This window comes from Cyprinus carpio, chromosome A9, assembly GCF_018340385.1.
Source record: "Cyprinus carpio isolate SPL01 chromosome A9, ASM1834038v1, whole genome shotgun sequence".
Taxonomy (NCBI): Eukaryota; Metazoa; Chordata; class Actinopteri; order Cypriniformes; family Cyprinidae; genus Cyprinus; species Cyprinus carpio.
This window is the reverse complement of record NC_056580.1, coordinates 26,157,483-26,182,151: the sequence shown is the minus strand read 5'-3', so window position 1 is coordinate 26,182,151 and position 24,669 is coordinate 26,157,483. Positions and strand designations below refer to the sequence as shown.

The window sequence follows — 24,669 nt, the reverse complement described above, 5'->3', positions numbered from 1 at the left end:
AAGATTATAAAGTAAAAAGAGCATTTAAAAGAATACTTCACAAAAATAATTATTAACTCACCCTCATGTTGTACCAAACTTGTGTGCTGTTATGTTTTCTGTGGAACAAAAATCTAAAATGTAAGTTTAGAAAAATGTACAAACTATTTACAATGATCTTTTATAGTCTGTCAGGCTACAAAAAGAAGCTCACGGAAGTGCATAAATAATGACACCATTTTCATTTCTGGCTGAACTTTTCCTTTAAATAGCAACCACACATGAAGAGTACAACATGAACGAGTCACAGACCTATAAACTTAATCATACAAGTGACACCATGTGCAAAACCGAGGTAATGACACACACCTTTAAAATGATTTAAAACTCTGTAGTCACCTGTTGAATTCCTACTGACGCGTCACTCCTTCCATCCTTTAGTAATACAGCACCAAACACACATTCAATTACAAAACACCCTTGACCTGTGAGTGTGTCCAAGTTTCACAGTTGTCTTTTTCAGTCATTGACAGCTGCATGATGCGACACTGGGCTCCCGTTTGGTCAGCCTGAATTCTTTCTGACTGTATGAGGGGTCTATATTTAGAGGGGCAGACTTAAATTGCAGTGTTGTGTTGGAGCTCTGTGTTATTTCAGCCTCTTATGACTGAAACCGCAAGACAAGAGAAAGTATAGCATCCTCTTCGAGTCCTGCAAGATTTGAGATGGAACCCATGAGTTTCAAGGAGGACCTGAGGCTCTTTCAGAGCACCCTGCTCCAGGACGGTTTGAAGGAACTTCTGAAGGAGAACAAGTTAGTGGATTGTATTCTGAAGGTTGGAGATCAGAGTCTGCCCTGCCACAGACTCATCATGGCTGCATGTAGCCCGTATTTCAGAGAGCTGTACTTTACTGAAGACGGTGTTGAGAAGAAAGACTCCAGCAAGGAAGTAGTACTGGAGAGCGTTGATCCCAACATTATGGACATGATTGTGAACTATCTCTACTCTGCAGACATCGAAATCACAGATGAGAATGTGCAAGACATCTTCGCAGTCGCCAATAGGTTCCAGATCCCATCCCTGTTCACCGTTTGCGTCAACTATCTCCAAAACAAGCTTTCGTTGGGTAACTGCTTGGCCATCTTCAGAATGGGACTGGTTTTGGACTGTCCCAGACTCGCTATAGCTGCTAGGGACTTCATAGCGGATCGTTTTGAGACTTTATCCAAGGATGAGGACTTTCTTGAGTTCAATGCTCCCGAGTTGTTCGCTATCATCGGGTGTGATGCCCTGAACGTGGAAAAAGAAGAGGTTGTGTTTGAGCTCTTGATGAAATGGGTCGGGAAGAACAAGGAAATCCGGGTGCGGGGTTTGGTTGTGGTTTTGATTTCGTACGCTTCCGACTTCTACCCGAGAAATACTTCAAGGAGAAAGTGGAAAAGGACGACATCATCAAGGCCGACCCCGAGCTCGCCAAGAAGCTGAAGGTCATCAAAGAGGCGTTTGCTGGAAAACTTCCGCAAGTGGAAGGAGAAGAGGGGGAAAAAGTGTTGCCTGGTTATCTCAATAACAGCAAACGAATGGGGATGTTCAACAGGGATCTCATCCTGATGATAAACGACACAGCGGCCGTGGCCTATGATGCTCATGAAAACGAATGCTTCCTAGCAGCCATAGCAGAGCAGATACCTCGAAATCACGTCAGCATCACATCAAAGAAGAACCTTCTCTATGTTTTGGGAGGACTGTTTGTTGATGAAGAAAACAAGGAATCCCCACTGCAGTGCTATTTCTACCAGGTTAGGCTAAGTCACTCAAAAGGCTGTTCACACCAAGGTTTATAACTATAACAAAAACATTTTATAGTTGTGGTGTGGTCTTACCTATTCTCATAGAGTAAGTATAACAACATAGAGAAAATTGTTGACAGGCAATCAGAATTTACCCGCCTTAAAAGCACAACGTTATACGAGGTTATAGCTGTTTATAATTATCGTTTTTGGTGTGAACACACCGTAATTTATTCAAAATGAAAACGTTCTCATCATTGACTCAGCTTCAGGTTGTTCCAAACCTGTTATACTTTTCTTTTGGGAACACTTGTGTTGTGCCGACCCGGGATTTAGCACACAAGGACTAATTTTATGGTACGATTTAAGAGTAACATTCCTTCTCTTAACTTCTTAGAGTTTATCACTTGCACCATGTGTTGTCGTACTTTTAACCCTTGGTCATGAAATCCTACTCTTGTGTTTTTAAACACAAATCACGTTTTCAGACAACCAATCAACAAATTAACAGCACTTGCCTCATTAAATATTCATGTAGCCTTATTAAATTTACATATTAATTACAGAAGATGCGAATAGAAATGTTATTTATCCAGTAAATGCTATCAAAAAATTTGCACAGAATTTACAAATTTACAGCAGAAAATAACTGAAACGGATATACATGTATTTAATTTTATATGACTCATGTGATAGCCTATATGTTCCTATTTTATAGTTTTATAAATGTATTTATATAATCTTTATTTATATATAGTCTTTTCATTTTAGTTTAAATGTTTTAGTAATTTTATTTTATTTTTGTCTGTATACAGTAATTTTTATGAATTTTTTATTTCAGTTTTAGTTTTTGTTATTTTAGCACAAATGGAAATACAAAATGTTTCCTCGACAACTAGCTGACATAAAATGTTTAGGTTTTTATTTTTTTTAAGTAATTATTTTAAGTAATTTTTATGGTTTTAGATTTAGTTAAGAATGTCCAATTTTGTGTTGCAAATGCAAACTGGTTTGGAATGACTAGAAGGTGAGTAAATGATGACTAGATTTTTTATTTATGGGTGCACTATTCATTAAATTGTATGATTTTATATTTCTGGGAAGTGGTTTTCGGTGCAAAAAAGTCCCAAATCATTAACAGGCCTAACACAAAGGCCTATATCATCAGAGAAAATAAACTAAAGATATATACATTTGAAATTCATTTTAAATCATGCATATTCTTCAGCTGGACACTCATTCTCCAAATTGGATAGCCCTGCCACCGATGCCATCGCCCAGGTGTCTGTTCACTATGGGGGAGTTTGAAAACCTCTTGTTTGCAGTTGCTGGTAAAGACCTGCAGACCAACGAGTCTCTGGACTCAGTGCTGTGTTATGATGTCGAGTAAGTTTCTTCTACACTTTCTGCTACATGCATAACCCAAATACTTACGTCCATCTAATTACCTTTTGTTGCTCTCTGCAGTAAGATGAAGTGGCAGGAGACCAAAAAACTGCCCTTGAGAATTCACGGTCACAGTGCAATCTCACAAAATGGACTAGTTTACTGCATAGGAGGAAAGACGGATGAGAAGTAAGTCAGATTTGAGTTAACATGATCATAAATACAAAATAAAAGCCTGAGATTAAGCTTTATTGCTTGTTTTCATCTGTGGAACAGTAAAACCATCGACAAGATGTTTGCGTACAACCACAAGAAGTCTGAATGGAAAGAGCTGGCAGCCATGAAAACACCCAGGTCAATGTTTGGAGCCGTCCTCCACAAAGGAAAGATCATTGTGGTTGGAGGGGTCAATGAAGATGGCCTTTTAGACTCTTGTGAAGCCTATGACTTTGGAACAAACAAGTATGTATACATCACTAGTTTTTAAGTGATACTTAATCCTGGAACCGTATATATATATATATATATACTGTATATATATATATATATATATATATATATATATATATATATAACATTCAAAGTTTCAAAAAGCTGTTTCTCCCGCCACTTAATAATTATTAAGTTACCTAGTTTTCCAGCTAGCTTTTAAAATATAGACATTATCATATAGATAATACATTTAACACCACCAAACATCATTCAGCAAATCCATTACTGATCTGAGCTGTTGTTCTCATTTTCCCTCCAAAATGATGTCACTTCCTAAAGAATGTCACAATTTAAATGGCTCTTGTTAACATGTTAACTAACAAAATCGAAAAATTATATTGAGGACACATGGAAAACCTATAAAATTATGACCAAATTAAAAAATATTCTCAGCAAAATGTTTGGTTTGAACCATATAGATTTGGAAAAAAAAAAAATGGAGCAAAGTTTTTAATAATTCTAATAACTTGCCAGTTTTTCATTTGAGAAGTTAGATATAAATACCCCAGTTTACTTAACTGAGATATTGTGGTAGTTATCCTTTGAAGTTATCCTCTACAAAACTATCAGAATCAGTTTAAACCCTGTTTTTTTTCCCCCAACAGATGGGAGCCGTTTGCTGAATTTGTGCAGGAGCGAAGTTCTGTGAATTTGGTCAGTGCTGCTGGTGTCTTGTATGCGGTGGGTGGCTTCGCCATGCAGGAGAACGAGGACAAACAGTGTGTGCCATCAGAAATCACAGACATCTGGCAGTAAGTGGAAAAAAAAGGATCATGTGACACTGAAGACTACAGAAATGATGCTGAAACTTGCATCACAGGAATAAATAACATTTTTAAATGCATTCAAATAGAAAACAGTTATTTTAAATGGTAATATTATTTCACAATATGACTGTTTTTACTGTATTTTTGATCAAATAAATGCAGCCTTGGTGAACAATAAGAGAAAAGGTTTTGAAATCATAAAAAGTGCATGTAAACTTTTAACTGGTAATGTATCATTCCAACTGGGATAAAATCTAAAAACAAAAAAACTCTTTTTTTTTTTAAACAGGTATGAGGAGGACAAGAAACAGTGGACTGGAATGATACAAGAGATGCGATATGCTGCTGGCGCCTCCTGCGTTTCTATGAGACTAAATGCAGCAAAGATGCCTAAACTTTAAAACATCATCATCACTTACAGTTTGTGCCCAATAACAAAGTGTAACTATATTTTGAAGCAGCATAATCCGCTTAAAACATTTAAAGTCAATATGAAATCACATTCACTATAATGCACATTCCCAGTCTTTTAATCAAAATTCAACTTTCTCCACCTCTAAAACAAACTTTCTTTTGATGCTGACATTACAAATCACTCATCCCTCTTCTTTACAGACGTAAATTTCGTAAAGAAATCTGTTTCATGTTGACTTTAAGAGTAAAAATGACCACAGATGTATATTTCATGTTGGGTTCTGTTGTAAAAAAAAAAGGTGCAGTTGAGAAAAACATTTCTACAATGGATGTCAAAATTAAAACTTAGTTTTTTCATCCATACACAACTCTTTTCTCTTTTATAAAAATGCATAATAATAAATACATATTTAAAGGCAAACAGCAAAGCATTTCTTCCTTGTGAACAAAAAATGACGTAATAATATCATTTATTACAAAATGAGCTATTAATATAAGATTGCAATTCTATCTTGCAGCTTAGACAGTCTGCAAACAATCTGATGTTTCAAGATAATGTCTCAAGGTAACTCTGAGAATATTTTCTTCCTCAGATATTCTTTCCATGCATCTTCTGTGGAAAGCTCCATTGAGTTCCATTCAAAGTGAGGAATCTGTGCAGAAATATGCATTATTAGCAAAACCACACTTTTTCAGAATCAGAATTATGCTTTATCTTTCTACTGACCTGTAATACATGATATCCTAAAATTTCCAGATGTCTTTTCTTCATCATGGCCTCTCCTTTCATGTGCCAGGAATTTTTGCAGAAGGATTTGGAGTCCAGGAATTCCAATGCAATGCTAGACAGATTTAGAGAATCATATTATATATGTTTTTTACTTGTTCTTGTACACATTAGAGCGTGTGCAGGTCACATGACGCATACCGGCGAGCTCCGGATGGCAGCTCCGTCCTCTCTCTGTCTGCCGATCCGGACTGCCAGTGAACGTTTCCGCTCTCGCTGATCTGCAGCTGAATCGGCTCGCTGTACGGTACCGGATGAAGATGGCGATCCAGGACAAGTTCAAAATCTGATGGCAAAAATATCACAGTTGTCATTGCCTACAGAAGCAGCAATGCTGTATCTAGGACTCTCATCCTGTACCACCGTATGTCTGTAAATGTATTTAGTCAATAAAATATTACACTTGGTCACTGTACATCAAATCAACGCTAATATACTTAATGACACAAAGCACTCAACAATAAATCATACTGACAAGGTAATGCTTAAGCATAGAAATGAACTTGTGTTGCATCAAATCAAATCAAATAAAAATAATTACAGTTTTTCAGTTAAAACAGATGTTAGACCTAAAGGCAAATTATTTTGCGTTTATTTTTGTTTGACAAGGTAATGCTTAAGCATGGAAATTAAATTTTTGCATAAAATAAAATAAAAAATTAAATTAAAATGATGTTAAACCTAAGACAAATTATTTAGTCTTTTTTGACAAAGTAATGCTTAAGCATGAAATTAAATTGTATAAAAGAAAAGAAAATTAGTTAAAACAGATGTTAGACCTGAGGCAAATTATTTTGCCTTTATTTTTGTTTGACAAGGTAATGCTTTAGCATGGAAATGAAATTGTTGCATATATATATATATATATATATATATATATATATATATATATATATATATATATATATATATATATATATATATATATATATATATATATATAAGACAAATTATTTAGTCCTTCTATGACAAGGTAATGTTTAAGCATGAATTAAATTATATTGCACTATACAATACACTATACAAACTATATGCAATATAACAACTATAATAAAACAAAACAGGGCGAATTTTAGCAGCACTGAAAAACCAGTAATCAAAATGGTCCATTCTGCATGTAACACAGGCTCAAAACTCACCGACGGTATAGAAGTATGGAGTCAGCACTCCTACTTTGGCACAGTTCATCCCACCCAGGACGTCACCGAGCATCTTATGGATCTGCTGCTGAGCTGGACTAATGGAGCTGTTGGCTACAGTGTGGAAAACAAGATTTCTAAATGAAAAATTTGATTCCTTACATTTAACAGTTTCAAGCTATTTGACTACTGGGTAAGTAAAATTTGAAAGAAAAGAAAAGAATGTTTATATTCGGCAAGGATGCATTAAACCGCATAATGGTTTCTACGATTTAAACATTAATAATAATCGGACATGTTTGTTGAGCAGCAAATCAGCATATTAGAATGATTTCTGAAGATCATCTGACACTGAAGACTGCAGTAATGATGCTGACCTCTTTTCTGCAGCCGTTTACAGTAGCGCTCATGAAACCAGGGCACCTGGAACTCAGGACACTCCAGACACACGGCCCGATTCAGCTCCATGAGACGGAGACGGATGCGCATGTTTAGAGCATCTGGAAAGGCTGTCAGCAATGAAAAAAAAACACTCAAATAAACAACAAAGCGCTAATAAATATCACCATACTTCCCCAGTTGATTGTTTACAATAAGAATTGCAAAAAATGTTGTATTACTGAACAGCTGATAAAAACATCACAATAATCCAGAAGTAATCCACACCACTCCAGTCCATCAGTTAACATCTGGTGAAGTGAAAAGCTGCGTGTTTGTATGAAACAAATCCATCATTAAGACATTTTAACTCCATAATCCATAATAAAGCTTCCTCCAGTGAAAAAGTCCATCACCTGTTGTTTCTCAAATCCAAACTCAAAACTGGGCTCTTTTTGCTTGTAAACAGCACATGATGTGTGCACATTTCTCTCCTGATTATAGACACATATTTAAGCTGGAAACTAAACTGTTTGAAGTTATAAATGTCTTAATGATGGATTTGTTTCTTACAAATGCAGCTTTTCACTTCACACGACATTAACTGATGGACTGATGTGGATTATTGTGATGTTTTTATCAGCTGTTTGGACTCTCATTCTGACGGCACCCATTCACTGCAGAGGATCCATTGGTGAGCAAGTGATGTGATGCTACATTTCTCCAAATCTGTTCAGATGAAGAAACAAACTCATCTACATCTTGATGGCCTGAGGTTAGGTAAATTTTCAGCAAGTTAAATATAACTATATTATCTCATATAATGAAGTTATAACATCTCAAAAACAGACATACTCTCCAAATGGGCATCCAACTTTGCAAGAAAGTCCACGTTGAAGATCTCTCTGACCACCTCTTCAGGGAAATAATCAGCCAAAGCCAGCGCATAAGCAAAGAGAACCAGAAGGTGAGGGTCCAAGGAGCCTGTTTGAATCAGCAAAAACAGGTTACATTCCAACCTCAAGTCTTTAAGATTAGAATTTTTTATAAATGCATAGAGGAAGGATCTTACTAATATATGGAGTGAAATGTTGAATGCACACATCAAAAAACTCCTCCGCCTTCGGTGGGTCATAATTTAGCACAGCAAAAGGCAGCAAAATGGAATAGGTTGCAGAGTAATGAATCTGTTAGGAAGAGTCAAACATAAAGTATTTAATAACAGGTGCTTCCGATAATTTTTTTCTTTTAAATAATAATTAAAAGAAACGTTTCAGCAAATCAGCATATAAGAATTATTTCTGAAGTATTATGTGACACTGGAGTAATGATGCTGAAAATTCAGTTTTACATCACAGGAATAAATTACATTTAAAAATGGATTCAAATAGAAAACATTTATTTTAAAGTGTAATTATATTTCAAAATTTTTACAGTTTTTACTGTATCAAATAAATACAGCCTTGGTGAGCACAAGAGATTTCTTTCAATAACAAAAATCTTACTGGCCCCAAACTTTTAAACAGTAATGTATATATCTCATCAAATGGAAATAAATAAATAAATAAATAATATATAAAACAAAATGCATTCAACTAAATGAAATAAGCTTAAATACTAAAAAGTACTAACACTGAAATAAATTAAAGCTAAATATAATTTAAAACAAACCTAAGAGCACATACCAAAATTACAAAAACAAAATGAAAATATAAAAATTAAAGAATTTTCAATAATAATAATAATAGTAGTACATAAATACTACTGAAATTACATTATAAAAACACATACAATTAACATTATTTTTAACCTTATATAAATTAAGCTTTAAAATTAACCCTATAATAAATAAAATGTATTGAAACAGTATTTAAAATGACTCCCACCTTGTCTATATTTTCAATCGTCACACTAGCGATACGGTCCATCAGCGCAGCACAGAAGTAGTTAGTCCTGGTCAGATAAACGCCTAGCTCATGCACGTTAGTCCAGGATACCTGGTCAATCAGTTTCTGCATGGTGACCATAGTCTCTTCCAGCAGCATCTCATCAAACCACTCCCCCGACAAGCACTTCACTTCCTCCAGCACCCCGTCCAGACTCTCGAAGCCGTGCAGCCGCTCACGACCGCAGCGGTTCAGGGTCTGGAGCAGGCGGACGTACTTGCTGGAGGTGTTGTGCCGGTACGAGGGATCGTTGCGTATCCACTTGGCGATGACCATGGCGTAAGTGTTGAGGTCGTTTAGGTTGCACTGTGGGATCACGGCGTTCACCCGGGAAAGGACGGCCTCATCAGGACGGGGAGAAGGAAGCACGGACAGAACCCTGGTTAGCATGGTCACCTCGTATGGATACACACTGCCCTGCAGGTGACTATGAGACAGAAAAAGAACAATCATTAAAAATGTAAATGTGTTAAAAAAAAAAAGTGTCATTTCTTTAGAATAAAGTCTCATTAGTTACTAGTTAATGCATTTGCTAAAATGAACAAATAATGCCCAATATATTTCTTTTTTACAGAATGTATTAGTCTGTTGTTATTTTTTTTCTTTAAGTTAGTTAATAAAATAAAACAATCTGTTTATATAATAATTATATCATAATAATATAACTATTAAATTATTTTAATTATATGATAATAATATAATAATAATTATTTTTTTTATAATAATATAAAAATTAATTGTTTGTCCATGTTACTTATGTTAACATTAGTTTCGTTAGTTTCGTGGTATATATATATATATATATATATATATATATATATATATATATATATATATATATATATATATATATATATATATATATAATTATTAAATGTTGCAATTCATATTAAATAAGATTAATAAAGTTTTTGAAAGTACCGTTTATTGTTAGTTCCCAAAGACTCCAAATAAAATGACTTTAAATGATATATACACTACTGTTCAGAGGTTTGGAGTAAGTCTGAATTTTTTTTAAGAGATTAATATTCTACACTGATAATAATCAGAAATGTTTCTTGAGCAGCAAATCTGCATATTAGAATGATTTCTGAAGGATCATCGTGACACTGAAGACTGGAGTAATGATGCTGAAAATTCAGCTTTACATCACAGGAATAAAATACATTTTAAAATATAATCAAATAAAAAACAGTTATTTTAAATTGCAATAATATTTCACAGTATTGCTGCCTTTACTGTATTCAAACAAATGCAGCCTTGGTGAGAATAAAAAACTTCTCTGAAACATCTTACCAAACCCACAGTAGTGAAAAACAACAGCATACAGCTTCAGAATGTCACAAGGGTGAGTAAATAATGACAGAATTTTACATTCTGTATGAACTATGCCTTTAATTCTAAGACTGTGAGACTGAAGTTCAGAGCTTTAGGAAACACTTACTGCAGCAGTTTGGCTCTCAGTCTGGAGAAGATCTGGGGATTCTGGCAGTGCAGCAGGATGAGAGACTGAGTGATTCGAGTGATTTCCACTGACCTATACGTCTCCAGATTCTTTAAGAGCACTGCTACCATCCTGTCAAAAAAGACAGATCTCCTCTCCTGTTTCTAGTCATGACTGCCATGCAATAAAATTGATCTGAGATGGGATACGACAATTACTACTCTGCTGTTAAGGCTGGATGGTATGAAGATATAAATCAAATATAAGATTAGATCAATAATAATAATAATCATTCATGATCAATAATCTTACATTTTAGTTTGTGAAGAAAAAAAATCAACTGTGATCAATTTAATATACTGGATTATCCAAATATGCAGTACTACATATTAACATTAAAATAAAAACAATTTGACACATTTTGAAAAATAATACACACACACACATAAATATATATATATACAATATATACTGTAAGTATCATTCAAATATTTGGGGTCAGTATGGTTTTCTTAAATGGTTTTGAAAGACTCTTATGCTTACCAAGGCTGCATTTATTTAAAAAAAAAAATACAGTAAAAATAACTATATAGTGTAATATTGTTACAACTGAATATAACTATTTTCTATTTGATTATATTTGAAAATGTAATTTATTCCTGTGATGCAAAGCTGAATTTTCAGCATCATTACTGCAGTCTTCAGTGTCACATGATCCTTCAGAAATCAGTCTAATATGCTGATTTCCTGCTCAAGAAACTTTTTTTTTTAATTTTGGAAAAAGACCAGCATTTATTTGAAATATAAGTCTTTGCTGTCACTTTTGATCAAATCTGATCAAATCTGATCTTAGTTTATAAAAAAAACTTACTGACCCCAAACTTTTGAACACTAGTGTTCCATTAAAATATAAAGTGATTGCAGTGACATACGATTTTAGTTGATTTTACCAACCCCAACTCTAATAATTATCTGTCTGCAAGGTTCTGACATGTGAATGTTGTGCAGATTGTTCTTACTTGTTTATCAACTGAAGGTTTCTGCACTGCATCTCCTCCATTGTCTCCACCACACCTAAAGCCTGATGGGGATTCAGCTCATCAGCCAATAGCAGCGCAGTACTCTCTAACCTGCGAGACCAATCAAACAAATCAAATCATGCTGTTGTGATTCTTCGCTGAGCTGGTTTGTCTGGTTCATGGCTCATAACAAGTTTACTTGAAATCCCTATGGAGAAACTGATAAATACACTCACTGTTAAAATATATCATACAGACACCAAGGAGTCAATAATAATAATAAAAAAAAACAATGCAACATTTCAAAGGCAACATCTAAGATAAAGATTAGTTTGTTTCTTCATGGGAACAGATTTGGAGAAATTTAGACAGAAACAGAAAAAAGATAAGAATGAATAAGAACACTGATATATCAGAACATTTATTAAAAGAATAAGGGATACTTTCCCTTGCTCACCCCTCTCTGACACCTTGCCCTCCTAAAGGTCCTAAAGAAGCAAAGAGTTTGGTGAAAGTGGCAGGATCTGTGCTTGTGTCCACCAGCTCCATGAGTCTCTGTCTCACAGCCAGCCGGAAATCACAGTTATTGTACTGCATCGAGTGATACAGTCCCAGGATGATGCTGATGTGCTCTACGTCCATCCGGGGGACGTTCTGCAGGAGAAGCTGGTTGCATTTCTCCAGGAGGGGGCGGTGAATCTGTTTGACGTTTCGAAGGAACTGCACGACCCTTCTGGGGTTGTTGAAGTGCAATGGGTTCGTTTGGTCCAGGAGGAAGTCTGCTTTTTTAAACAGTGCATCCCGTAGTTGTGGCGACACCAGGGCAAAAATACTGTTCATCAAGGGTGTGAGCACTCTGTAAGGAGGATATGAGTAAATACGTTTGTCTCTTTTGGTGCATTACACCTTTAATGTGCATGATGGTTTAAAAAACACACACCTGGCATCCTGAATCGAGTCCAGTCTTTGACTCACTATTTGTGTAATCTGACCCATCAGCGGACTGTGCTGCAGGAACTGATCGCTCAGACAAACCGCAAACTTTGAGAGGGTTGCCATCTGGAGTCTGAAAAGCACAGAGAGCTTGATTTAGATAAACACATTAATGTTTCATTTCACTTTTATGGGGCATGTATATGCAATTAATGTTTTTAAATAATCGTTTAACAGCAGAATTCCTGGTGAAAACTACATTAACCATGTGGCACTGCAAATGACATAAGGAGAATCTATTCTCTCAATTTATATATATATTTACTCAAAACGTGGATGCATAAATACAAATATAAAAAATATACATTTTAAACATTGTAATTTTGTGTAATTATATTGCGTGCCTGTGTGTGTACATATATATATATGCATATTTTATAATAAAGTATTTTGTATTTTCCATTATTTATACAGAATATATAAGGATATTTTGCATAAATACATATGCAGATATATACTGTATATATATATATATATATATATTTCACATTTATTTACACACACTATATATGCATGTTTTACATAAATAAACTAAATATGCATAGATAAGTATATTTCGTACCTAAAGGGACATGGTGGACCTTTTCAAAGAATGAACCTTTTCCTCCCACCCAATATTTTTCCTACCACCATGTCCCTTTAGGGGCTCTGTAATTTCGCAATAATAAATAACACATACTGTAAATTTTGCTCTTATATGAATATTTATATGCATTTTGCATAAGAAGATTTACTTGCATATTTTGTAATAAACAAAAATATATTGCATAGTTCACATTTATGTATAAGAAGATCAGGCCCTTTCTTTCCGAACATGCTGCACAACTCCTTGTTCAAGCTCTTGTTCTGTCCAGGCTAGACTATTGCAACGCTCTCTTGGCAGGTCTTCCAGCCAGTTCTATCAAACCTTTATAATTAATCCAGAACGCGGCAGCAAGATTAATTTTTAATGAGCCGTCACACCTCTATTTATCAATTTGCACTGGCTACCAATAGCTGCTCGCATAAAATTCAAGGCATTGATGTTTGCCTACAAAACCACCACTGGCTCTGCACCCCTTTACCTAAATTCATTACTTCAGACTTATGTGCCCTCTAGAAGCTTGCGTTCTACAAGTGAACATCGCTTGATTGTGCCATCCCAAAGAAGCACAAAGTCACTTTTACGGACTTTTAAATTAAATGTTCCCTCCTGGTGGAATGACCTCCCCAACTCAATCCGAGCAGCTGAGTACATAGCCATCTTTAAGAATCGGCTTAAAACACATCTCTTCCATCTTTATTTGACCCTCTAACTTTTTCACTCACTATTCTAATTCTATTAAAAAAAAAAAAAAAAAAAAAAATTAACTACCTTTTTAATCTTTTTGTATTCTATCTATTTTATTTTCATTTATTATACAATTATAAAAAAGACCTCTAACACTAGCTTGCTCTATTCTTTTTCTATTCTATCTGTTTTCTTTTTATTTATTATATTATTTAAAAGCCCTTGCTACGTATACTGTGTTTAGGCTAACTGAGACTTGTTATAGCACTTATATATCATTGCTCTTTTGTTGTTTTTGATTGCTTCCATTGTCCTCATTTGTAAGTCGCTTTGGATAAAAGCGTCTGCTAAATGACTAAATGTAAATGTAAATGTATATAATACAAAAATGCCTATTTTGCATAAAATATATGCATATAATTGCAGATTTTGCAATAATCATAGAATATATTTGCATTTATGTGCAGCTTTTTCATGTACCTCTCTAGTCTGTTCCAAGCCTCTGTCACCAGCTGCTGAACAAGAGAGTCATGGTGTTCTACTTGAAGCCTGCATAACAAGACAAACACAAGAAAAGACTGGTCATTTTCCCCACACACATTTCATTAGGACACCATATATAAAGTCCTCTGTTCCAGAACCTGCCCTAGATAGATAGCTGCCTACTTAGGGAGCATTCTGACTGAAACGAAACATGACCAAATGCCTAGAAATCTTTTTGATTCAAATAGATTGAACAGAGGAAAAATGAATAACACAACACTCTAAATATGCACAAATACTGAGTAAAAAAAAAGCCAAATATTTTAATAAGAATCTCACTCGTATGGCATGTTAGAAAAACTTTTTCACTCCAATGCAATGCATTAATGTATTGGTTTTTCCCAAAGAATTCATGCGATTCTGCATTAAAATTTGACTCAGGCAAGGTATCTCAAAAGGCAGCTTGATGCCTACCTATAATACCTTTCTAGGTAGCTTTTGGAACAGAGCTTTTACTTGACCTTCATATTTTCACTCTGTACCTGAGCACAACATAAAGCATATCCACCACTGAAGCATCATCCATGAGGCTGATCTTATTTTCAGCCAGAACCTGAAGCGTCAGGAACTGCGGGTGATTCCGGACCTGCTCGATTGTCCTGAGCATGTGTGGCCGCTCTCTTTGAAACTTCCACAGCTGTCCAATAGCATAGCTGACATGGCTCGCGGACAGCTTAGCTTTGTTCCGGCCCACCACATCGAACACCTGGTCTTCAGCAGAGCACGTCTGAAGCTGGTCTAGCACCTGATCACGGCTGACGGCCCCGCTGTGAAACAGCCTGCGGGAACACACCCGGAACGATCGGAGCCGGAACATGGCAGAGGACGGACGGCGTCAGGATACACTCCACATCGGCCTACTAGACAGATCAGACCAACCGATGATTCACATCATCAGGTTTTGTCCATGTAAGCTTGAATGCTGCTATTCAAGCAAAAGAACATCAAATATTAAGACATTCTGAAATACATGTAAATCATGCACTCATTATTAGTATGCTCGTAATATAATTTTCATAAAATTAAATTAGAAAGGACTGCAATCAAAACTGCTATTCACTGAAAACAGAACAAAATTCATAAGCACTTTAAATTATGATTATAATAATTGTAATAAATAAAAACATTTTTTGTGCATAAATCATGCCTTTTTCATTTTTTTCATATAGGCTGTATGACAAAAAAATGCATGATTAGTACAATATTATACAATATATAATATACTATATATATAAACACACACACACACACACACTATATATATATTATGCATGAAAGAAAATTATTTATTATAAATATGAATGAAGAGGAAACAATCAATCCTGAAAATCTTGCAGGTATTACATTAATATATATTAAATATAAATAATAAAAATGGATAATTACAAATAATATATTTGATAATAAATAATGCATGTAATTGAAATCAATCCTGCAAAATTGCAAATATTATATACATAAATTGGGTTTATTGGAGATGTCATTATATATATATATATATATATATATATATATATATATATATATATATATATATATATATATATATTGAAATATTTGAGAAAAATGTATATGCATGAGGAGGAAACTATTTGAAACTATATATATATTATATATATATATATATATATATATATATATATATATATATATATATAATAGATAGATAGATAAATTCAGTTATTTTTATTGGAAGTATATATATATATATATATATATTATTAAGTATATGTACATAATGTCATCATGTATGTATGTCTGTTCCGTTTCGTGTATATGAATTCTTACAATCTTTGTTAAAAGCTTAGTTTTGCTTTTGCCATAACCCAAATTAGCTGAATTTTGATGTCATCAGTCTTTTAGACTCTTATCTAATGCCCTTAACATGTCTGCCAGAGAGTCACCTAGCAAACACAAACTAAGAGTAAGTTCTTAACACTGAAGGTCAGCTCCATCTGACAGCAGCAGATGTGTTGAACAGGATGATGTTCTATATAAACAAGCCCGGTTAAGAGAGATTCACAGTACCTTCAACATCAGATAGCCATGACATAACACACACACATGTGCACACAGAACGCGTGCCCTGTGCTGCAGCAGACCGTGTTATTACAGGACAGATGTGCTCAACAGTCCCACAGATGCGCGCTACTGATTGTGTTGGATGTACAGCTGCTTAACGTGCAAGAAAGAACAATGTTTGACGACCATGTGTACAGAAAAGGGCAACACTTGGGTGTCATGATCAATGCTAATACAGTCTTCCTGTAAATTGAAGCGCACAGCCAAAAGTCACGGGGTCTGTCAAAATAAAAGTCACACGCTGTGGTAAGAAAAAATAAAGTATATTGAAAAAATAATGGATTTCGCGGAGGGATATATACATGTATTAATAATAAAATAATATAACATATTATATAATATATTACAAATATTATAGATAATAGATAGAAATATATAAACAGATACATTTATAAATGCATAAGTAATTACATATGTAAATCATTATATCATTCATATATGAATATATCATTATAATTCATACTGCAATTAATAAATAAAAAAAGTTATTATTAAATTCCTGATATTTAAATGACTTTAAAAAAAATACTGTATTGTTAATTTACTATTTAGACAAATTATATATATATTTCATGATTTACATGTGCATTGTTGCCCTTAAAAAGGGCATTTAGAAAGTTAGAAAATTATGTACTCAGGATTGATTGTATACACAGCTGGTAACAATGCTGCTGTCATATTAATATTAGTAATCTTGTTTTATTGTAGAAATAATGCCTATCTTGGTCATTTTGTGTCTTTCTGGTATAATGGAAAAAAAATGAAAAAGGAGCTAAAATACAAATTAGCTTTAATGTAACACTTTTCAGGTAATAGTAAAATAATTAGCCTATTAGATGTAATTAATTTTTTATATAAAATAATAAAAGCAAAATCATACTTTTATTTGAGTTTCAATTTAGTAACTAATACTCAAGTTTCTAGGAATAATACTGTTATTTATAACCAAATTTTTACACACATCAGAATATTTCTAAACATAAACACCCAAATAGTGTGTAAAAATAATTTTTATTTTGGCAAACCTTTGTGGGGTTAAAAAGCCATTTTATTTATTTATAAGGACAACACACATTAATCAACATTTCTGTAAATGTGCCAGAATCAGTTTGCATTAATCAAAATGCAGCAATTACAATTTCTTTAGCATAAAATCTTTATTATTGCAATAGTAAAAAAAACTTGATGTTGTGAAGTGTTACCAGGTAAATCCTAGTCTTTTCTTGGACTGCTGAATGTCAGGGGTCTCGTTCAGCTCTTTTATGTTTTGAGTGGTGCCACTCACATAACTGGGCATCTGAACACCTGACTCATCATGGACTAGATAACTTGGTCTAAGTCCACCGAACACGGGCCCCAGACCCCCTCCGATGCCCTCTCTGGCAGCCTTCAGGAGCGGGTAGGTGATTCTCCCTGCCTTCCCGGCTGTTTCAATGACCTGTTCTGCGTATTTCTGAAACTGGTTTTCCTCCTCAACAATGAGAGCCGTGTTCTTAGCCACAAAGTACTTCTCTTCTTTTTTCGTACGGTGATGCCTTGCACGTTTTTCAGCTTCACAAAACCAGTGTTGCATTTGAAAGAAATCATAGTTAAATGTATAGTATGAAACTTATAAAAGAATCAGTTCACCCAAAGATAAAAATTTGCTGAAAATGTAGTCACCCTCAGCCCATCCAAGATGTAGATGAGTGTGTTTCTTCATCGAAACAGATTTGGAGAAATGTAGCATCACTTGCTCACCAATGGATGCTCTGCAGTGAATGGGTGCCGTCAGAATGAGAGTCCAAACAGCTGATAAAAACTTCACAATAATCCACAAGTAATCCACACCACTCCAGTCCATCAGTTAACGTCTTGTGAAGTGAAAAGCTGCATGTTTGTAAGAAACAAATCCATAATTTAGACATTTTAACTTTAAACGGTTGATTCTAGACAAAATACGAGTCCATAATCCATAATAACGCTTCCTCCAGTGAAAAAGTCCATCTCCTGTTGTCCTCTCACATCAAAATCCACCCACATATGGGTTTAGAAGTGTTTTGGACTGTTTTGGCTTGCAAACAGGGCTTGATCTGTGCATATTTCTCTCCTGATTCAGACGACATAGCTTTTTCAATGGAGAAAGCAATATTGCAGATAGAGGACTCAGTTTGAAGTTAATAAAGTAAGACATTAATTGATGGACTGGAGTGATGTGGTTTATTGTGATGTTTTTATCAGCTGTTTGGACTCTCATTCTGATGGCACCCATTTACTGCAGAGCATCCATCGATGAGCAAGTGATGCAATGCTAAATTTCTCCAAATCTGTTCAGATGAAGAAACAAACTCATTTACATCTTGGTGAGTTCATTTTCAGCACACTGTAGAGCTATACCCACCATCTCTTGTATATAGCTGTCCTGTAGTGATTTGCCTTCTTCCCTAGCTTTTTGAGCTTGAAGTTCTTGCTTTTCCATGAAGATTTTATCTGCTTCCTTCTTTGCATTCAGCATCTCCAGAGCTTTCTGCTTCTCTTCCTCTGCCTTTCGTTCCTGCTCTTTCCTCTAATACAGAGTTAAGAAAATGCGTATTTCAATGTCTTTCAAATTATATATATATAAACAGTAAAGTCACTGTAATACATGCCCTCTTGTCCCTGGTTGCTTTAGTTTAGTTTAATCAGAAATCTAAATAATCATGTATCCATTACTAGAAAACTTTGAAGATTTAAGTATTCATGAATACTTTAAGAATGGGTCATTTACCATAGACTCTCTGTGTGCAGCGATGGAGCTCAACATGGCTGCATGTTTTTCTTCTTTCTCACGCTGTTCTCGGGCCTCTTTGGCCTCACGTTCAGCGACCGCTTTCACGATGATCTCTTCCTCATTGCTGACTTGTTGCTGCTTTTGCACTGCTAACTTCTGTATAATAGTCTCTCTGTGTCTCTGGAGCTCTCTAAAGCAAAAAGAAATGCAAATACAAGCCTAGGCCTGAGACAAAGCAAGCAATGAAGAGAATCAGTCTTTCTCTCCAGGGTTCCCACACTTCACCCACACAATGAATTTCCATGACTTTTTCATAACCCTGTCAGTCATATATTATTCATGGATAAGCATGTTGTAGAAATGTGGATGTCTATTTGTATATCAGGTAACAATTTTTTTGGAATTAGGACATTTATTATTAGACTGAGTGTTCAAATGTTCCAGATTGAAGATGGTTTGCAGGCTTTTTTACATGACACAAGTACTCAAAAAGAGCTGTTTCTAGCTGATTAAATATTTTATTACAGGGTAAAGTCAACAGTGTTGTTATTGGTAAATAAAACTAGAACAATTAAAAATAGTTTTGCATTAATTTTTAATAAATCTGAAATAAAATAACTATTAGACAACCTTAAACTTAAAAAACTTAAATGAAAAATGGAAGTGGTGCCTTGGCAACTACGTGAAATAAAATAAACTGAAGTTTAAGTACTAAGATTATTAAATCTAAACAAGGTTATTATAGTTAACTAAAACTGAAACTAAAAATAAAGCCATTAAACAGATTAAAAATATAAGATAATAAAAACTATACAGACATATAAAAAACTACTAAAAAAGACAAAAACATACAACAAAATTACTAAAATTTTAATTAAAATTAAAATAAAATTTTTTTTTTTTAAAAATTGCATTACAAATATTAATAAAAAAAAATATCTCAATGACACTGAAGCTAATAGAAATGAAAAAAGCACAAACCAAAATCCCTAAAACTTAAGCTAAAATTAGAATGAACAAATAAAAATATCAAAACATATTATCAAAAAATATCAATAAATACTTTAAATAATACTAAAATAACAAATAAGTCCACGATGTCTAGAAAATCACAATTATAAAATAACAAAAATGCCTCAAATATTAAAAATGCTGCCAAATTTATTTTATTAATATATCAAGTTTAGTATGCTTTCGAAGTTTTTAACATAAAGAGTTGGAATACTGTGTACAGTTTGGAAAGAATAAGCCTTCATATATGTAAAAAATGCTCCTGAAAATGATCTTCAAGTTAATTTCCGACTACCCATTTATACCCACAAGAATAATTTACACTGTGTAAGCATGTAATTTACAATACCTAAATATTTCCTCCTGCTTCTCTTTCCTCATTTTCATGACTTTTTCTTTATGTTTGGCGAGCTGCTTGCGTTTCTCCTCCTCTTCCTCCTGCCTCTGAGCCTCTGTTGCTTTCATCAGCTCTCTATTGGTCAAATAATCCTGATGAAAGACAGAAGAATGGATTTCAAAAGAGTATCTATCTATAAATGCTGTTTAACAATCGCCTTACCTGATGAGCCTTCATCACGCTTCCCTTCTCTTCCTGTTTCTTGTGCTCTTTCATGGACTGTTCCCACAGATGAAGATCTCTGAGTCGCTCAATTTCTTCAGCTTCATGTTTGACCTCCTGCCTCTCCTGCTCTTTCTTCATTTCATGATCTTTTATCCTAATAGAGCAGGAAACATCAGGACTTTGTTATTAGGTCCTTCTGCATGACCTACAGTACATCATTGCTGCCCGATGCACTGAAGCACATTAATGTCTCCTTACTGTTGTTTCAAGCTCTCAGCAGTGGCCAGCTGGTCTTGTTTCCTCTGTCTGGCCTTCTGTCGCTCCTGCTGGAGGGCCTGTTCTTCTCTGTAAGCCATTTCAGCCACGACATCTCTGTCTATGTCCTTGCTGGCATTTTGCTTCATGCGTTTTAACTCAATCTGAGCCTCTCTTTCCTTCAGAACCTCTGTCAGCAACAGAGCGCTCTATAAAAAACAAAAGGATAGTTTCAACTACCATTTCACAACAGAAGAAGTGTGATCAAATAATGTGAGACACACACATGGAAGCCTTTCACTCTGTCGGTCTGGTAGTACTGCTGGGTTTTTGCTTTCTCAATGGCCTCCTTTCGTATCTGGGCCTGGTATTTCGCTTCTTCTAAGTCAATTTGTTTCCGCTCCTCTTCTTCTATCGCCTCTCGAAATTTTTTCGCCTCTAGCTTTTTTTGTCGCTGTCCCTGTAAGGGAAAAAATATTGATTTGTTTTTCTCCATGGAAGACATTTTGCAAAAGTCAAGCATTTATATTAATCTTTTTTTTCTTTTAATCTTTTACTTTTTAATTTTTTATTAAGAAACACCAAAAATATTACATCAAGACAGCTTTTATATTACAGTCAGCATATTCAACATTATAACAAAGGCATAGACAAAATGAAAAGTGGATGGAGAGAAGTACAGAAAAAAAGCTAAAATAAAACATCATACAAATATCTGCACTGGCTCAAAATAACCTTCTAAACATGTTATAGAAGGTTCTAAATGTTATTTTTGTATTATTGAGACAGTATTATAGTTTTCATTAATATATATATATATATATATATATATATATATATATATATATATATATATATATATATATATATATATATATATTCTGTTTTCATTTTTATATAAGTTCAAAGTTTTAATCATTTTGTTGTTTTTGTAATTTTCAGTAGTATTTATATATATATATATATATATATATATATATATATATATATATATATATATATATATATATATATATATATATATATATACATATATGTAGATATTATTAATTTATTTCAGTTTTAATTTTAGTTACTTTAGTACATCAAGTACATCATACTATATTAAAACAGGAACCATTGCCTTGGCAACTAGCTGAAAAAAATGTGTGTATATATACACACACACACACACAAAAACACACACTCATACAGTATATATATATATATATATATATATATATATATATATATATATATATATATATATATATATATATATATATATATATTTCTTTTTTTTCAGTTAACATTTCTTTTATTTAAAGTAACTTTTTTTTAATGATATTAATTTCAGTTTCAATTTAGTTTTACTAGCTATAATAACCCTGTTCTAAGCACGAAAACAGCCATATAAATAAGTACAAAATTATCACAGGGGTATTATAATAAAATATTACATGCAAAAATTATAATAAATTATAATAAATAATATACTTACCTTCAAAATATTATAATCAATTATTTTAGCAACTAAATCTAACAAAATCACATGATTTTTTTTTTTTTTAATAAAGACTCACTGATATTAATCAAAACGTTTCCTACTTAAAAGTATTTAGGTTGACATTTACTTATCTTTTGGGTTTTTCAAGCAAATATTGCTCACCATGTCTACAAAGAGAGCTACAATAATTACAGCGCGCGCTTACAGCGATGGTGTTGGACCAGTGTTTGACGAGCTCTTTAGAGCGCATGTGCAGCGCCTCGCGCTGTTCGGCCGCTGCGATCACACTCCTGTTGCGCTGATTCACCCCGTTCACACTGTCCTGCAGGCGCTGCCACTCCGATTTAGATAAAATCACTACTTGACGAAGATCTGCTTCGGTTTTCTCCACCTCCGAGCTCACAGCTGCGTGCATTCGACAACATATTTTACAAGTGATTATAAAATGTTATTAATATAATGTTACATATTATCTTGGTGCGCTAGTTAGTAAGCTTTCATTCTCACCTTGTTTACTCGAGCCTTTCCTCCGCCCGTACTGAACGACACCTGTCCTTACTGACGCTGTTGACATTTTACCCGCTTTTTTATTTCCTCTCACATCCGTTGATCTTGATGTTCGTTGAGATGTTTATATTTTTTTATTCCTTCATACATCGGCAGACTTGGCTAACGTTGGTAACATGTTCGGACTCGCTACACTGTGTTGCTCGGCAACCACTTCAACTTTTGTTACACTGTTCCCCGGCAACCCTGCCTAGTGAAGTAGGTGACGTCATGCGAAGCCTTAAAGAGCCAGCCACCTAGAAAATAAACCCCTCTCCTGCAGTTTCACGTTGGAACAGCCTTTTTGATCATTTAAATTGGGAAAATGTATGATCCATGCAGCTAAAGTTTTTTCTTACAAATAAAGGAAAATATATATCTTTTAAATTACTCCATAACATTTACCCTGTCAAAAATTTCTGTCTGATTTTGACACAAAATTCTCCTTTTGACAGAATGGCACTGAACTTCTTCATTTGTTTCGGTCATTCAGTTATATATGGAAACACAGAATGTTTGATTGAATAATAAAGACACAAAAATCATTCCATAGTTATACCTCTCATCTCTGGAAAGATGTTAGTTTATCTCAAATAGGATAGGCCTACTATCTTACAAGACTTTTCAATGAATACCAAATGTACTAATTTTGGATTTTTTGAAGCAGATCCCAATGCATTTTGTAATAAACCTTATTCTCTTCTTATGTAGATTCTATATTCACCAATGTAAATTTTAGAATTGTAAACCATTTTTGTTTTTTTTTTTTTTTTTTTTTTTTTTTTTTTTTTTTTATGTTGTGTTGTTTGTTGTTTTTGTTTTCTTTCTTTCTTTCTCTCTACTGTTGTTATTTTTAATTGTTGTGTTCTAATTTTGTTGCAATATAGTGTAAATGGAATGTTCAAAAAAATAAATCTAGAAAATAAACTAGTTTTGTCCTCAAAAATGTTGTTTTTATTATAATTTTGAAAACCCAAAGCATTCATATCTAGAATATGTTGTTAATTAATTATTTTTATTTTATTTTAAGTCTTCCACTTTTTCTGTAGAATTTAACTCTATAATTTCATCCCTTAGACATATAAACAACATTTTAAGGGCTTATTTAAAGATATGATTAAACCTTATAATTATTAGGCCTATAATAATGTTTAATATAAAAAATATAGAAAATAAACTGAGCTGATATAGCAGTTGATTCTGAAATTAAATTTCATTCATATAATATAATTACATTTAATATAGACTGATAGCCTAGTTTATGCATGACTAATCACACATTTTTTCTCTCTCCAGTAAATAGGTTTATTTTTAATGTTTTTATGCATTTTTGACAAATGCAATATGTTGTCACACTATGGTTTATTTTCACAATAGGAACTTTTATTAAAGTTCCAATACTAAGGGCTTTTCATCAAAATGTAAAACGATTATGACTTTTCATCAAATAGGCTAGTAAAACACATTATTGTCATTCAGTGTTTTTTAGTTTTAAAATGTTTTTCTTGTAACTGTCATGTTTTGTATGATGAATCTCAATTAAATAAATAACAATCAAACAAATTTAGATATTGCTAACAGATAAGACCACAAGAGTAAAGGTCAACCAAATAAACCTCTGTCATGTGC

At 33.7% G+C, this 24,669-nt stretch overlaps 3 protein-coding genes across 7 annotated transcripts; 1 reads left to right on the top strand and 2 right to left on the bottom strand.

Annotated features, from left to right (window-relative positions):
• The first annotated feature begins 371 nt into the window (after positions 1-371).
• On the top strand, positions 372-5,111 carry klhl41a (kelch-like family member 41a). Its single transcript, XM_042764276.1, is given in 7 exon segments — positions 372-1,359; positions 1,362-1,780; positions 3,000-3,157; positions 3,239-3,346; positions 3,434-3,619; positions 4,255-4,401; positions 4,706-5,111. Coding segments are annotated over 7 exon segments (1,785 nt in total). The 5' UTR covers positions 372-704; the 3' UTR covers positions 4,818-5,111.
• fastkd1 (FAST kinase domains 1) lies at positions 4,931-16,640 on the bottom strand. Of its 5 annotated transcripts, none has more exons than XM_042764273.1 (15): positions 16,378-16,640; positions 14,832-15,274; positions 14,287-14,355; positions 12,484-12,609; positions 12,001-12,399; positions 11,544-11,654; positions 10,525-10,656; positions 9,021-9,507; positions 8,207-8,321; positions 7,990-8,118; positions 7,134-7,265; positions 6,757-6,870; positions 5,759-5,903; positions 5,558-5,672; positions 4,931-5,483 (listed from the first exon to the last, which is right to left on the bottom strand). In XM_042764273.1, the coding sequence occupies exons 2-15, from the start codon at positions 15,164-15,166 to the stop codon at positions 5,391-5,393; spliced, it is 2,502 nt and encodes an 833-aa protein (XP_042620207.1). In that variant the 5' UTR covers positions 15,167-15,274; positions 16,378-16,640; the 3' UTR covers positions 4,931-5,390. The 5 variants fall into 5 exon arrangements, with proteins under 5 accessions (XP_042620207.1, XP_042620208.1, XP_042620205.1 ...); XM_042764274.1 differs by having other exon boundaries at positions 14,832-15,271; XM_042764271.1 differs by having other exon boundaries at positions 14,832-15,209.
• Positions 16,641-17,448: 808 nt separating this feature from the next.
• On the bottom strand, positions 17,449-23,280 carry ccdc173 (coiled-coil domain containing 173). Its single transcript, XM_042764270.1, has 9 exons — positions 23,002-23,280; positions 22,700-22,899; positions 21,295-21,468; positions 21,012-21,217; positions 20,751-20,907; positions 20,541-20,680; positions 19,178-19,370; positions 18,812-18,976; positions 17,449-17,983 (listed from the first exon to the last, which is right to left on the bottom strand). The coding sequence occupies exons 1-9, from the start codon at positions 23,066-23,068 to the stop codon at positions 17,630-17,632; spliced, it is 1,656 nt and encodes a 551-aa protein (XP_042620204.1). The 5' UTR covers positions 23,069-23,280; the 3' UTR covers positions 17,449-17,629.
• Positions 23,281-24,669: the final 1,389 nt, after the last annotated feature.